General features: G+C 40.9%; 1 protein-coding gene across 1 annotated transcript in view; it reads left to right on the top strand.

Annotated features, from left to right (window-relative positions):
* The window catches only part of LOC133862496 (uncharacterized), a 68,028-nt gene that overhangs the window by 32,693 nt on the left and 19,926 nt on the right, over positions 1–15,409 (top strand). Inside the window, exons 7-9 of the mRNA XM_062298336.1 lie at positions 1,654–1,692; positions 9,920–10,000; positions 10,124–10,171. Coding sequence (XP_062154320.1) covers positions 1,654–1,692; positions 9,920–10,000; positions 10,124–10,171 — 168 coding nt within the window. The remainder of the gene's footprint in view (positions 1–1,653; positions 1,693–9,919; positions 10,001–10,123; positions 10,172–15,409) is intronic.

Genomic DNA, 15,409 nt, shown 5'->3' with positions numbered 1-15,409 from the left:
AAACCCTCCAAAACCCCACCCACCAAGATGCAATCCTAGAACGTGTAGAACATCAATAACAACTACTAGTCAATGACACTAAAAAAAACCATGTTCAAGGACGAACTTCGAGGATGAGTCTGACAAGTGCTGGTGCTTCCAGTACTCATATTGGAACAATACGTAGCCAAAGCTACGTGCTCGCCAAAGGCTGGAGCCGCTATGTCAAGGAGAAGCGGCTTGACGCCGGTAGTGTACATTAATGGCAGCTGAGACCCCTAAAAGATTGTCTCTCTTTGATCCCCAAAACCCAACCCCATCGGTTCCAACACAAAAGCTCGTATGTACATTAATGGCGGCGGTGACCCAAAAGACCAAGTCGAATTAACAAATCGAAAAACAAAATTAAAAGAGAAATTGGACTTACCGCAATGACTGTCACTCCAACTCTCAAATTTACAACTCTTAAAGCAAACAGACAGGACTCTCTAGCTCTCAAAATTCCTAGCTTTCAAATTCACAGAAGAGGGCATGGGGGCATGGGAAAAGATGTATATATAGTGTTACTGTTGTAATTATGTGAAATATGTATGGATATTTTTGGCAGTGTGATTTTCATTAAACCAAAACTCTCCCGCATTTTTTATTTGAAGTGCGTTTCAAGAAAAGCTTCAAATTGAAGCTTCTCCTTAAACACAATTTTCAGTTTTTTTGGGGGCAAAAAAGTGCATTGTGGGAAGAATACCAAACAACCATTTTTTTCTTTGAAACAGCCTTTAAGCTGATAAAAGCGCATTTATTGCTCTGAAATGTAATCCCAAGCAGGCCCTAAAAGAGACCTAACAGTGACTAATAACAGTGACTTGTAGTTAGTAACATTAATAAATAAAATAAATCATTCAAGGTAAGCGATATAAGTTTAAGGTGGGTAGATTATACTCTCATGGGCACAAGCTACAGTAGCTGAGCTGCATCAGTACAATGTTTCAGCATATATTCCTATGGCATAATTGGGGACTGATATCGTACTAGATGTTCAACATAGTGACACTAGAAACACAAAATGCTAAGGGGGTTATGCTTGGGTGGACACTACACATTCAGACCCAGAGTTTAAATGGGAATTTCAAAACCTACCTAATGGAAAGGCACTGATAAAAGGCCTTTGAGGTTACAGAAATGAAGTAATGACCTTGTTCAGCTAAGGAATATAGTTTATCTTTTTAATTAATATTATTTTTTATTTCATTGGCTAGTCAGCTCGGGTTTAAACCGAAGTTTTACCTTATTGGTCTCTTCAACTTGCAAAATGTATGTTTCATGTGTCTAATTATTTAGCTTTCTGAATGACTTACTATATTATTTTTATAATGAGGTGATGGTGAACATAGTCATGCGGGTGTAATGACCTTTCAGTAACTTGATAGTGTTATAACTTTGGAAATAGGCACTGTTGTAGTTTTCATGTATCCCCAGTCTAGTGCACTGAACCAAATAGGAAAACTTGCAGAAAGATAGTAGAACATTGTCACATAGGTTTGGAAAATTATTTTGTTGCCAATTTACATTACATAATAATAAGATTTCCTACTTATAAATTTCTTCTGCCGATCAGGATTGAGTGGTGTTTGTTCTGACATGAATAATGATGCTCCTTTTCTTTTCTTTGTCCAGCGTGAAAGATGGCAAAAGCCTATTTTACGGCGTTTGCAGGTTAGTTTCGTTACCTTATAGTTATATTGCGTGTTCCTTTTTTTAACTGCGGCTTTGGATTAGTCTTGGATGTATTCAATTGTAGTATTTAATACAAATGAAGATGACCTCATTTTTTTTTCCCCTTATTTTCAGTTATTTGGGGGGCAGTGATTTCTTTTTCTAGAATATAATTTCATAATTATGCATCTTCTTTTTTTGTCAATGAGAATATTTCTATGGTCAAAATATTTTTTTTTTTGATTGGCGATGATTATGCAACCTCCCGGCGTTGGAAAGGCAAGGTTGACATGATGTAGTGTTGAGTGCCTCGTGGGTCTTACGTCTTTTGAGTTTTTAGTGTCTCGCGGGTTTGTTGGGTCTCTTTCTTTTTAGGCTGGTTTGGTTTCTCCCTTGTATACTACTTGTGTACTTAGGAGCGCCTTTATGCTTTTTTAATAAATTTATTACTTATAAAAAAAAAAAAAAATTTGATTGTTGGTTTGCTTGGGAATTTACTTGATTTTTTTTTTTTTTTTAGAATATATATATATTTATGACATGGAACCTCACCAAGGTAGAGGGCCCTTCGGACCCACCCCTTGGGAGTAAACCACATATACACGACCCCACCTGCCAGAACCTTGTATTAGGTAATCCATTGGAGCTCCTAGTGCGAAATTGAACCAAGGATGTCCGAGTCTACAACTCATCCCAAGCTCGCCCTTTGACCACTAGGCTGCATCCTGACGGGTTTTTTCTAGAATAATTCATAAAAGGAAAGTGTCTTAGATAATGAAGGCTGAGATTTTTAGGGCACGTCTAGTACGTAGAATAACAATCATTGGGAAAATGAATAGCTATTATTGAGAACAGAAGAAGGTGGAATTGAATAGCTATTCTTATTCATTAGTTTGGTTTTAAAATAGAACCCTGAATATGTATACTATTGTTGGGTATAGTGCAATACGCTGGTGAATAGAATCATTTTGTAATCAAATTTGCTAAAATACTCTTATAATACAATTCTAATTTACATTTTTATGGGCTATTTTCTTTATTTTAAAGACAAACAGTTATGTTATAATTTTTTTTTTTCCAATTCATGGCACGGCAGAATACTCAACATTCGTTGCGTGAATAACTAACTAGCTTTCAATCTCTCAAGTCCACAATTTTACTCTCTGTATATGTAAAATGGAAATAAATATACCGACATTGACTAAAAAAGAAGAAGAAAAATCAAATTTAATAATCTATGTTTTACATCTCAACCAAAATCAAAGAGCATTATGTATACTATCGGATTGTGTTTTCCCACCCAAAAATGCACAAAATTAGGGTATTCAAACACAAAAAGCTCAAACTAAAAAAAGCAAAAGGATATGAAAGCCCTAATTTAATCACAAAAACCATTTCGACCAGCTTCCAATAACAAGCTAAAAATCAAAACTAGGAAAAATAGATTAATCATTGCCTGTAGCGGCGGTGCTGGCAACATTGGCCTGCATGTAGCACTTGGGAAGCTCACTAGCGGCCCCAATGACACCACCTTGGACCACCACGATAGCGAGGCCATAGAGCGCCATGGCCGCGACTATGATGAAGAAGCCGCTGTACAAGCTGACTTGGCCCTTGATGTAGACAAGGTCCATGATGGGGACGATAAGGAGGGCGAGAACGAAGGAGTGGGACTTGTGGGCCTAGAGGATGAGGAGGAAGAGGTAGACTAGGCCCGCTAGCATGTAGATGATGGCGAAGATGCGGTCCACGTTGGCAACCTGGTAAAGGTTGGAGAAGTTATCAACGGGCGTTTTTTTTTTTTAAAAAAAAGTTATCAACGGGCGTGATGATGGCGTTGCGTTGGGAGGAGGTACCCGCAGCCCAACATAAAGTAGATTATGTAGGCCAAGTAATCAAGAGCTTTTGTGCGAATATTTATAGGTGTGCTATTCTAACAAGAAAAGAATATCTATTCCTCATTTTGAGGAACAATTAAGAAATTAGTTGGAAACAAAAATCCAGAGTTATTTTGCTAAAAGAAGTCGACAAATGCACAAAGTTCTTCCATTGAATTGCAAACTCAAATAGGTGATACAATTCCATAGTCATTGTCTGTAAATGGCTCAGTTTCTTCATATCAACCTGATATCAGAAATTATATTGTTCAATTTTATGGGACCTTATTTCCAGAACAATATAATTGGCGGCCTAGACCAGATGATCTTGCTTTCAACTCCTTAGAGGCAGAGGAGGCCTCTCGTTAGAGCTTTCGTTTGAGGAAAGGGAGGTTTTAGCGGTGGTGAAAGGTATGAATAGAGATAAGGCTCCTGGTCCTGATGGCTTTTCCATGGGTTTCTTCCAAGACTGTTGGGACGTGATCAAGATCAATATTATGAGGATTTTTTGTGACTTCCATGGTCCTAGCAAATTTGAGAAAAGCCTCAATGCCTCCTTCATTGCCCTAATCCCAAAGAAGTCTGGGGCAATCGATCTCACGGGTAGGTCGGGGTTGAGAATTGGGGGGCCGACGAGGCTAGGGCCCCATTTTCCAGCAATGACCGGTCAAGGTCAATCAAAGTGGGGATTCACAGATGATTCTCAGCATAGAAAAAATCTTAACAAGTCTGATCACCATTTATAAAAGGATTGAACGGCGCGGATTGATCATCGACTCAAGCACGTATGCTAAAGTCCTTGCTAACTAATTGATAGAACTAGTATATTAGGCTGTTAAACCGTGCTCTATAGATGAGCTTTCATTGAATATATATAGGAGCATTACAAGGGATAAACATAAACAAGGACTCCTATACATAATTGATCTAGGACTTCTTTAGCTCTCAACTAACTAGAATACAATTTATCTTGGAACTCTATCTTCAGATTAGGACTCCAAATAGGATTAGAACTCTTCTCAATAGTCTTCAGACTGTGTTGTGCCGCACAAGACTCATAAGTGGAATTGGAGTCTTGTGTTGGAGTTGTTATTGGAGTTGTGTTAATACCCTTCTTCAAGATCAACGGGAGAAATCGCACGTTGAGCTTGTAACAAAAGTGATGAAACTTGGCAGAAACTAGCGGCTTTGTAAGAACGTCTGCAACCTGATCTGAAGTGGGAACAAAACGAACAACCAAAGATTTATTAGCCACACGGTCACGGACAAAGTGGAAATCAATTTCCACATGTTTCGTGCGAGCATGAAAAATCGGATTAACCGACATGTAAGTGGCACCAATATTGTCACACCAAAGAGTTGGTGGAGTTGAGTGAGTGATTCCAAGTTCTTGAAGAAGTGCACGAATCCAAAGTAGTTCAGCTGTAGTATTGGCAACAACTTTATATTCAGCCTCAGTAGATAATCTTGAAACAGTCGGTTGTTTGCGTGAGCTCCAAGAAATTAAATTTAAACCAAGATAAACACAGTAGGCACCTGTAGAGCGACGATCATCGGGACATCCAGCCCAATCTGCATCGGAGTATGCTAGTAAAGTATTAGAAGAGTTGTGATGAAGAAGAAGACCATGAGAGACCGTATGTTTCAAGTATCAAAGAATTCTTTTAACTGCTTGCCAATGAGGTTTGAGAGGCCGATGCATGAATTGGCACACACGGTTGACTGCATAACTGAGATCTGGCCGAGTGAGAGAGAGATATTGTAGAGATCCAACTGTACTACGGTAGAGAGATGGATCTTCTATTGGATCACCTGTAAAAGCCGAGAGAGTTGATGAAGAAGCCATTGGAGAGGTGATCGGTTTTGCTTCATGCATATTTGTTTTCTTCAAGAGGTCCATGATATAACGATGTTGAGAAAGTAGAAGACCAAAATTGAGCTTGATCACTTACACACCGAGAAAATAATGAAGATCGCCTAAGTCTTTGACAGCAAAATCTGCACTAAGAAGCTGTAAAAGTTCGGTAATAGCCGCTTGATCTGACGCGGTGATGATGATATCATCAACATAGATAAGAAGATACATGGTAATACTCTTGGTGCGATAAATAAAAAGAGAAATGTCAGCTTTAGAACCCACAAAATCGAGTTGAAGGAGCTTGTCACTAAGTCTTGAAAACCAGGCTTTTGGAGCCTATTTGAGGCCATAGATAGCCTTTTGAAGCTTGCAAACATGTTTAGAAAAAGTAGAGTGAACAAAACCTGGTGGTTGCACAATATAAACATCTTTAGAAAGGAGCCCATGGAGAAAAGCATTCTGGATATCAATTTGCTTCATGGGCCAGCCAGCAGATAAGCAAGAGATAGGACTGTCCGGATCGTAGTAGGCTTCACTACTGGCTGTAGGTCTCTTCATAATCCACCCGGCCTGTTGATGAAAACCCTTTGCAACAAGACGAGCTTTATGTCGTTCAATGGAACCATCAACCTTTCTTTTAAGCTTAAACACCCACTTGCATCCCACAATGTTTTGAGAAGGATGGGGAGGAACAAGTGACCAGGTCTGATTTTGAAGAAGTGCATTGAACTCGGTTTGCATAGCCTTTCGCCATTCTGGAATAGGGGCAGCATGTTGGTTCAATATTGGCTGGAGAAGCTTTTGCCACTAAAAAGCTTGAGGAGCTGGATACCGAATTCTACCATTTGTGAGTTGCCTTGGCTGCACAATGTTGTTCATTGACCTAGTTCTCATAGAATGTACTCCAGCAGGAGGCTGATCTGCATAGGAAGTGGAACAAGGCATACTGAAAATTGCTGGAGAGTTGTTTGAAGAATTAGGGGAGGCCCCGGAGGGAGAAGAAGATAAAATGGAAGGAGAATCCGGGGGACCAGTGGTAGAAGGAGTAGGAAACAATGATGGAGGAAGCACAATAGGAAGGGAGACACTTGAAGATTCGGGAAAAGGAGAGACCTTGGAAAAAGGGAACCAGTCTTCATGAAAGATGACATCTCTAGAGATGTACATCTGGTCAGGTTCTAGATGGAGACATTTGTAACCTTTGTGATTTTGGCTATACCTGAGAAAAACACACTCCTTTGAGCGAGGAGAAAATTTGTGAGAATTATAGGGACGAAGATTTGGATAGCAAGCACACCCGAAGATTTTGAGGAAAGTGTAGTCGGGTGTTGGATGGAAAAGTTTTTCAAAGGGAGATTGATTTTGTAACACTGGAGTTGGCATGCAATTTATGAGATAGCATGATGTAAGACAAGCTTCATCCTAGTATTTTTGGGGAAGATGGTTGTCAGTAAGCAATGCCAATGTGGTATCAATAAAATGTCTGTGTTTACGTTCAACACATCCTTGTTGTTGATGTGTATGAGGACAAGAGAGACGATGAGTAATACCATGATAGAACTAGTATATTAGCCTTTTAAACTGTGCTCTATAGATGAGCTTTCATTAAATATATATAGGAGTATTACAAGAGATAAACATAAACAAGGACTCCCATACATAATTGATCTAGGACTTCTTTAGCTCTCAACTAACTAGAATACAATTTATCTTAGAACTCATCTTCAGATTAGGACTCCAGATAGGATTAGAACTCTTCTCAATAGTCTTCAGATTGTGTTGTGCCCCACAATACTCATAAGTAGAATTGGAGTCTTGTGTTGGAGTTGTTATTGGAGTTGTGTTAATATTGATCGAGCCTTGTTATGGAGAAGATCATCTCAAAGCCTCAGAATGCTTTTGTTAAAGGTAGACAGATTATGGACTCTGTCGTCATTGCCAACGAATGCTTGGATAGCCTAATCAAGTCTGTTGTGCCTTGGGTGCTTTGCAAGCTGGATATTTAGAAGGCTTTTGACCACATCCAGTGGAAGTTTCTATTGTACATGTTGCATTGATGTTGCTTTGGAGAGAAATGGGTCTCATGGATAGCAGCTTGTTGCATTTCCTCAGTGCGCTTCTCCGTTTTGGTCAATGGCTCGCTGTCCAGTTTCTTCAATAGTTCCCGTGGGCATAGACAGGGCAATCCCATTTCACCCCTTCTATTTGTAGTGGTCATGGAAGGTTTGAACAAAATGTCTACTGCTATTGTAGACAAGGGTCTTCTTTCAAGCTTCTCTGTGGATTCTAGGCTCCCCGTGGTTAATATCTCTCATTTGTTATTCGCGGATGATACTTTGGTTTTTTGTGGGGCCAACCCTGATCATCTCTGCTATATGCGTGTCTTTTTACTTTGTTTTGAAGCTGTTTCTGGCTTAAAAATTAATCTGGCCAAATCTGATTTGGTTCTTGTGGGAAATGTGGATAATGTGGTGGAGTTGGCCAACATCTTGGGTTGTGGGACTTCCTCTCCACTCCTGAAGTATCTTGGTATGCCCCTAGGGGATTCTTACAAGGCCAAGTCTATTTGGGATGGCATTGTGGAAAAGATGGAGCGCCGGTTGGAAAATGATGTATTTGTCAAAAGGCGGTAGGGTCATCCTTATTAAAAGCACTCTTTCCATTCTGCCTACGTACTTCTTGTCTCTCTTCCCCATTACTGCTTGTGTGGCCAATCGTATTGAAAAGCTTTAACGAGACTTTTATGGGGAGGGATGGGCGAAGAATTCAAATATCATATGGTTAATTGGGCCAAGCTTTGTTCTTCAATCTCTGAGGGTGGGTTGGGGATAAGAAATTTGTGAATGTTTAACCGCACTCTCCTAGGTAAATGGTTGTGGCGGTATGGGACTGGAAGAGATGTGTGGTGGAGAGATGTGGTGGACTCCAAATACGGTAGTTCTTGGTGTGGGTGGTGTTCTTCTGAGCCAGTAGGAGCCTTTGGGGTGGGGGTGTGGAAGTTTATCAGAAACCGTTGGGATTTCTTCTCTAGCTTTACTAGATTTGATGTGGGGGATGGCTCCAGGATCAAGTTTTGGCATGATTTGTGGTGTGGAGACACATCCCTCAAGGTAGCTTTTCCAAACCTTTTTGGTATTGCTCAAGCGCAGGACGCCTCTGTTGTGGACAACTTAGAGTTTTTGGGCGGTGCCAACCAGTGGGACATGAGCTTTTCTAGAGAGGCACACGATTGGGAGGTGGATGTTTTTGCTTCTTTTCTCCAAGCGCTGCATTCAGTTAGAGTGGGTAGAGAGAACTGTTAAGTTGTGGTGGGTCCCCTCAAAAACAGGTTTGTTCAAGGTCAAGTCATTCTTTTGCTCCTTGGCCTATTCTGGAGGTAGCTGCTTCCCTTGAAAAAGTGTGTGGCGCACTCAGGCCCCTTCAACGGCGGCCTTTTTTGCGTGGTTAGCGGCTTTTGGCAAGCTTCTTACCCTTGATAATCTCAGGAAGCGGCATGTTATCGTGATAGATAGATGCTACCTGTGTAAGAAGATTGGCGAGTCCATGGATCATCTTCTTCTTCACTGTGACGTGGTTCTGCTTTGTGGAGTTCTCTCTTCAGTTGTTTCGGGTTGTCATGGGTTATGCCCATAAGGGTTATCAACTTGCTTGCTTGTTGGTGGTCCTCCGAAAGGCCGAGGAGTGCTGCGGTGTGGAAAACGACGCCTATTTGCCTCTTTCGGTGCCTTTAGAGAGAAATGAACAATAGAAGCTTTGAGGATTTGGAACAGTCCTTAGAGTAGATTTTATCCTCTTTCTACCATACGTTGTACCTTTGGACTATGGCCTTTGTGTTCCCTTTGTCTTTTAGCTTTAATGTCTTTCTTGATCGTTTTTCTCTTTCTACTTGGGTGTTTTCTTTGTATACTCCCAGTATACTAAGGGGCACCTTACGCTTTCAATGAGATTGGTTTATTGCTTATCAAAGGAATAATAAAGTAACCAAACGAATGGAATAAATATGAATAGCTATTCTATTCCAGGCTCTAATCCGCGTATCAAACGTGCCCTTATTCTTTTATGGAAGTTATACTTTGAGGCACATGAATAACCCTGAAGTTTGCAATTTTTCTTCAGGAAAATGTATTTAAGAATTAAAATTTGGGATACCATTTTTTGGTTGGTAGCAAACAAAGTAAAAAATGCAGATTCCTCAAAACTCCCCTCTCCCCCAAATTTCAGTGCAACAAACAAAACCTTGAGTTGGTACAAATTATCTTCTTGTATATTAAAATTGTCCTTTGCACAATCCATATCAGGCTTAAAAAACAATCGCATGTTGGACCTGTTCTACAAAATCAGGACTTGCTATGAAACTGCCTTGAGTAATCTTTCTGGGAAATCTAGCTCCATTTGTTTTTTTGTTTCTCATACTAACATTTGCATGAAATGATTTGCTCCTAGTGCACATTATGTTCAGCTATTGACAGCCTCAACTACATTTTTTTTACAGCCGCCTCCACCTGTTAATGACACCAATCCATACAATGTCTTTAGGCCAAGGGAGAAAGCTCACAGACTTCACACAAGAAGGGTAGGTATTGAACTTCGTTCACTTTTGTGTTTTAAGTTAGTTTTGAGTGAAAAGTTCTCTTGCTAGATATTAAAGTTTGTAAACATCAGTCTCTAAAATTCCTCATGGTGATCTTTTGTTTAGATGCAAAGGAGGGAAAATAATGTACAATCATTTGAAAAGCTTCGTCAGGTTTGCACTACTTTCATTTAATTTATTGCTGATTTTTGTGCTTACTATGGTCTTAGAGTTATTACTCTGCTGCAAATGAGTCGGGCCCATGTTTGGCTCAAGTTGACTCATGCTTTTTCTTAACAAGCTTGAGATCACTTGTGAGGAAATTGCCAAGATCGAGTTTGGCTTAGCTCATTTGGTTTGATGAGCCCAGGCATGGCACCAGCAAATATAATTTATGATGTACTAATTCAGTATTATGTGTATGTGTGTCTTGTTGTATATCCTGTATGTTGATAACATATATGTGTCTTGTTGTATATCCTGTATGTTGATATACATAGGCTTTTGAGCTTATAAGCCAAGCCAGGCCTAGGAAGCCTAGCAAAGGTTGAACTTTGGCTTGTTTACTGACAAGCTTGAGTTTAGTCTCGTGTTTGACTCAACCATCAAACAAACTGAATTGAGCCAAGATATGAGCTTAATCTGGTTTTAGTGGCTCCACTCATTTGTAGCCGTAGTTATCACTAATCTAAAACTAGTATTTCATCAAAGCAGCTGCACTTTCTACAACTAGTGCTTGATATTCTGCAGATATATGAATCGGTAGTTTGTTTTACTTGGTGGCAACTAGTATTTTCATTTGGTTATTATTTTGATGCAAAGTTTTGGATTTCCTTTTATACATGGCTATGCAATGTATGTTGATGTTTACGATGACAATCATACTTACTAAGGAATTTTCTCTTTTAATTCAAATTGGTTTTTTTTTTTTTTTTTTTTAATTGGAAGCGGGGCAGTTATTTTTTTGATAAGTAAGAGTAATATCATTCAAAAACGCAAAGCGCAGTCAAGTACACAGTCAGCTCTCTGTGCTTAGCAATTCTTCTTTTGCGCCATGCCTCATGTATATGATAATGTTTGTGGGTACTGCTTAATTCTCTTTTCATATAGGATTCCGACAAGGATGTTATTGTTACTTCACATCACATAGGGTTTTAAAACACAATATAGGATCATCCTTCAATCCGCTTCTCGCTAAGGACTTCCTTATTGCTACGGTAGGGTGTGGTTTCGGCTATTCTTCGCCGGCGAAGAAGGTGGTGCGGGCGGAAGACAGTGCATCTTCGGTGGGGGATTTTATGGTAAAGGCAGCGGGCCCCTTGTCGTTTGCGGAGTCGGTGCGCTCGCCGTCAACCGTCCTTGCCTTAGGTGGTCGGCCTCTGGTCCCGTTGGCGAAGATGGATTGGTGCGAGGTGGAGAAGAGGACTCAGAAGAGCATTTTCCTGACGTCTCACAAATAAGACTTCCAAGAATTTTGTCATATCATTTTCCATTGATGTTGGATTGTGGTGTGTTTGCTGGAGATGGTAGGTATTTCAAGTTTGAAAATATGTGGCTGAAGTTGGTTTATAGATAACGCATCCCTAGGGCTCTCTCTCTCTCTCTACATCCTTGACCTAGCGTCTGCGCGTGTCAAGCTAGGAGACCCTCTCTCTTCGCTTCCTTCTCTTCGTTGTGAAGTCGGGGTGTGAGTTCCGTCTTTCTGGTTCTTGGGTATCCTTTGTATCTCATGTAGGGGCATCAACCAAAGGTTTCTCTTTGTGGGCTCCTTTTCGCCGGCGACTTTGTAATATTCTCTGGGTCAGCTGTTCTGCGTTTTGGGGGTGTCTTGAGATGGAGAAAAGTTTTCTCGTGGAGTCGAAGATTTTTGTCTTCTCGGTTCTGGATGGGGCGTCAAGGCTGAGGGTGGGGAAGAAGAGAAAAAGTTTTCCGGTAAAATCGTCATCAGTCCACAGTGCTCGGAGTGGCTTGCATCGACGCTGGAGATTCTATTGGGTTTCCCAGAAGATCAAGAGTTCATCAAATCCTTCAGGGAAGGGTCGAAAATTTTGATTGCTCGGAGAGGTAGTAACCATGCTGACCATTTCCTTAAGGCAGCAGTATTCGGTTTGGGTGGCCGGAAAGGGCTCATTTTGATCCCGGAAGGCCGTGGTGGGTGGGGTTGGCTCAAATTCTCAGACGAGCTGAGAAAGGCTGCTGTTTTCCTTTCTGCCAAAATGGACTGCGGAGTTGGGTCCCCGTATGTGTCGGTCAATAATGAGGGGAAGGAAGAAGAGGCAAAGATGGGAATGTTTCCTTGCTGGAAGGGTCCCTCCTTTGTGGAGGTGTTAAGGTCAGGTTCAGTGCCTTTCATGGGGGGTAGTTGTTCTAGGTTGAGCGCTGCGTTGGCGGAGCCATGTGTTATGGATTTTCTCCTGTCGGTGAGGCATGCAGAGGACGATTTGATTACAGCAGTGGACTGCTTCTCTTTGGAATCACCTCCGCTTGAATTGTTGGACAAAGACTAGCTTATTTGTCCTCTGGGTAAGAAGCTTCTCTCACATTCGAATTTGAAATTTGAATTTTCAAAGTGTCGCACGTGGAGAAAGCTGGGCAACAGGTCTAACTTGGCTCTGGGTCGGGCTGTAAGGAATATTTTGGACCGTTTTGTCGGGACTGGGCTGGGTCGTAAACGTTCGGGTTTCTGGTTAGCCCGATTCCTCCCGAAACTTTTAGCTTCCCGTCCGTCGAAAATCATGCCGGAGATGTCGCCAGAGATTTCTTCTGGGATTCCTTTGGTCCGTCCTTCTTCTGGTGGCTTGGAGGATGCTTCGTTGGATACCATAGAGGGTGTGGGTATGTCGTGGTCGGGTTTGCTTGGGTGTCCTCTTTTGCTTGAGACGATGGAGGTGGTTCCAGAAACAGTCAATATAGGGATTGGACCTTTGGGTGTTAGTGTTGTACAAATGGATAAGAACGGGGTTGAACCAAAGGGCGTCGATGATGTCTCTGGGGGCTTGTGGAAGGCTAGAGAGGAGCTTGCTCCTGGGGTTTCTCCGGCTCTGTCTTCTTCCAGGGGTGGTTCTGTAGCCGGGCCAAGTCTTCCTTCGGTATTCCCTTGGTTTTCGGGTTCTGTTGTTGGACTTTCTGAGACTTCTTCTCTTCTTCTAGCACTGGAGACGTCTTCCACCCATACAGATTCCTTCTCTTCGGTTGAGATGGATGAGAAGTTGACGTCGGAGTGGGAGATAGATGTTAGGAAGAAGGTTGCTGGGTTTTGGGAGAGGTTGTCCCAAGAGTATGCGGGGAATGTGTCTGAGGAGCATAACGAGAGGTTCAGGGCTATTACGGAAGAAATGATTAAGCGTTAGAAGACTAAGGGCAAAAAAGAGCTTCTGAATCTGCAAAGCTCCGTTAATTATGGCGACTCTAATATTTCTTCTAGGTGTAGGAAAGGCAAGACCCATGTGATGTAGGGTTGTTTGCCTTGGGGGTTTTTGTGGTTTGTTTCTCGGGGCCTTAAGGTTGGGTTGTTTTGTGGGCTTCTTCTTGTTGGGTCGGTGGTGAGGCTTTTGCTTCCTGTATACTCCGTGTGTAATAGGGGCACCTTACGCTGTATTTTTAATAAAATTGCAATTGTTTATCAAAAAAAAGAAAAAAGAAAATATGTGGCTGAAATCAGAGGGGTTTGTGGAGCAGGTGAAAACATGGTGGCTGTCCTATAGTTTTCAAGGATCACCTAGTTATAATGTTGGCAAGTAAGCTGAACGCATTGAAAGCATATTTGAAGAAATGGAATGAAGAGGTTTTTGGTAATGTAGAGGTCTTTTGGGGGGGTATTTGGGAGCTTGATTTTATTGCAGAGGGCCGAGTTTTATTTGAGGATGAAAGGAGGAAGGAAGATATATCAAAGGAATTGAAGAGAGTTATTCTTCTCGAAGAAGTGAGTTGGAGGCGGAAATCATGGTCCTTGTGGTTGAGAGAAGGGGATAAAAATAAAATAAAATAAAATAAAATCACCAAGTGGCAATTGCTCATCGAAGAAATAACTCAGTGGATTCTTTAATTATCAACGGGTCCATGTCTTCTAACTCTACAGAAATAAGGGAGCATATAGTGCAATTCTACAGCCAATTGTATTTAGAGTAATTTAGTTGACGACCAAAGGTGGATGGTCTTTCGTTCCTTTCCATTGATACGGATGAGAGTAATTGGTTGGAAAGAGAATTTGAGCAAGAAGTGTGGGAGGTGGTGAGGGATATGAATGATGACAAGTCTTCGGGGCCACATGGTTTATCTATGGTTTCTTCTAGAAGTGTTATGAAGTCATGAAAGAGGACATCCTGACAGTTTTTAAGGAGTTTCATAGTCGAGGGAAGCTTGAAAAGAGTTTTAATGCAACCTTTGTTTCTCTTATCCCAAAGAATGGCAGGTGTTGTGGACATTAAGGACTTCCGTTCTATTAGCTTAGTGAGTGGTGTTTACAAAATTATTTTCAAGGTCTTGGCGAACAAGCTAAAATCTGTGGTGAGAAAGATTATTTCTAATTCACATAATGCGTTCATCGATGGTAGACAAATTTTGGATTTAGTTTTGATTGTTGATGAATGTTTTTATAGTCAGATTAGATCTGGGGAATCAGTGTTGTGTAAATTGGATTTGGAGAATGGATATGATCGTAAATTGGGAGTACTTGCTATATTTGTTGAAGAGATGTGGATTTGGGGAGAAATAGAGGGATTGGATAGCACGTTATATTACTACGGTGCAGTTTTTCATTCTTATTAATGGTTCACAGATCGGATTCTTTAGTAGCTCTCGTTGTGACGATCTAGGAAAAAGCGCAAGTTACATCTGCACAAGTTACATCTGCGCTATCACCCCAAAAGGACTAGTCAATTTGAAGTTTCTTTAAAATCCCTTATAAAGCACAGTTTTACCTAGTAACTAAGTAATGTGAGACCTAACACTCATGATTATTTTTATAAATCACTCACTCTATGTGGGCTATTCCTCATCATTTGGGTGTTAAAAACTCCCGCCCTTAAACCCCTAATGTCCTTGTCAGGGTCACGTCATGCAGTGCTCTAGTACCACATAGCCTGAAGTTACTAGGTAGCTTTAATACCATTTCTAACTACCAAGGAAAAAGCGTAGCCATATCTGCGCTATTACCCTAAAAAAGACTAGTCAATTTGGAGGTTTCCTAGAATTTCTCATAAAGTCTAATTTTAGCACTCATCTATCCTTATAAACTACACATTCTATGTGGGCTACTCCTCATCTTCCCAATTATTAACGCATATGACTTATCATCAAAGGACTCAATCACTCAAGACACTTCTTGTCCTATATGTGAGTCTAGTGGTGAGGAGATAAGGGATGAGAGCATGAAGAGATAGAGATAGGAAGACATTGTAATCTAACTCAAAC

The sequence above is a fragment of the Alnus glutinosa genome, chromosome 3, assembly GCF_958979055.1.
Source record: "Alnus glutinosa chromosome 3, dhAlnGlut1.1, whole genome shotgun sequence".
NCBI lineage: Eukaryota > Viridiplantae > Streptophyta > Magnoliopsida > Fagales > Betulaceae > Alnus > Alnus glutinosa.
The sequence above is the reverse complement of the archived record's forward strand: the minus strand, read 5'-3'. Positions and strand labels throughout refer to the sequence as shown.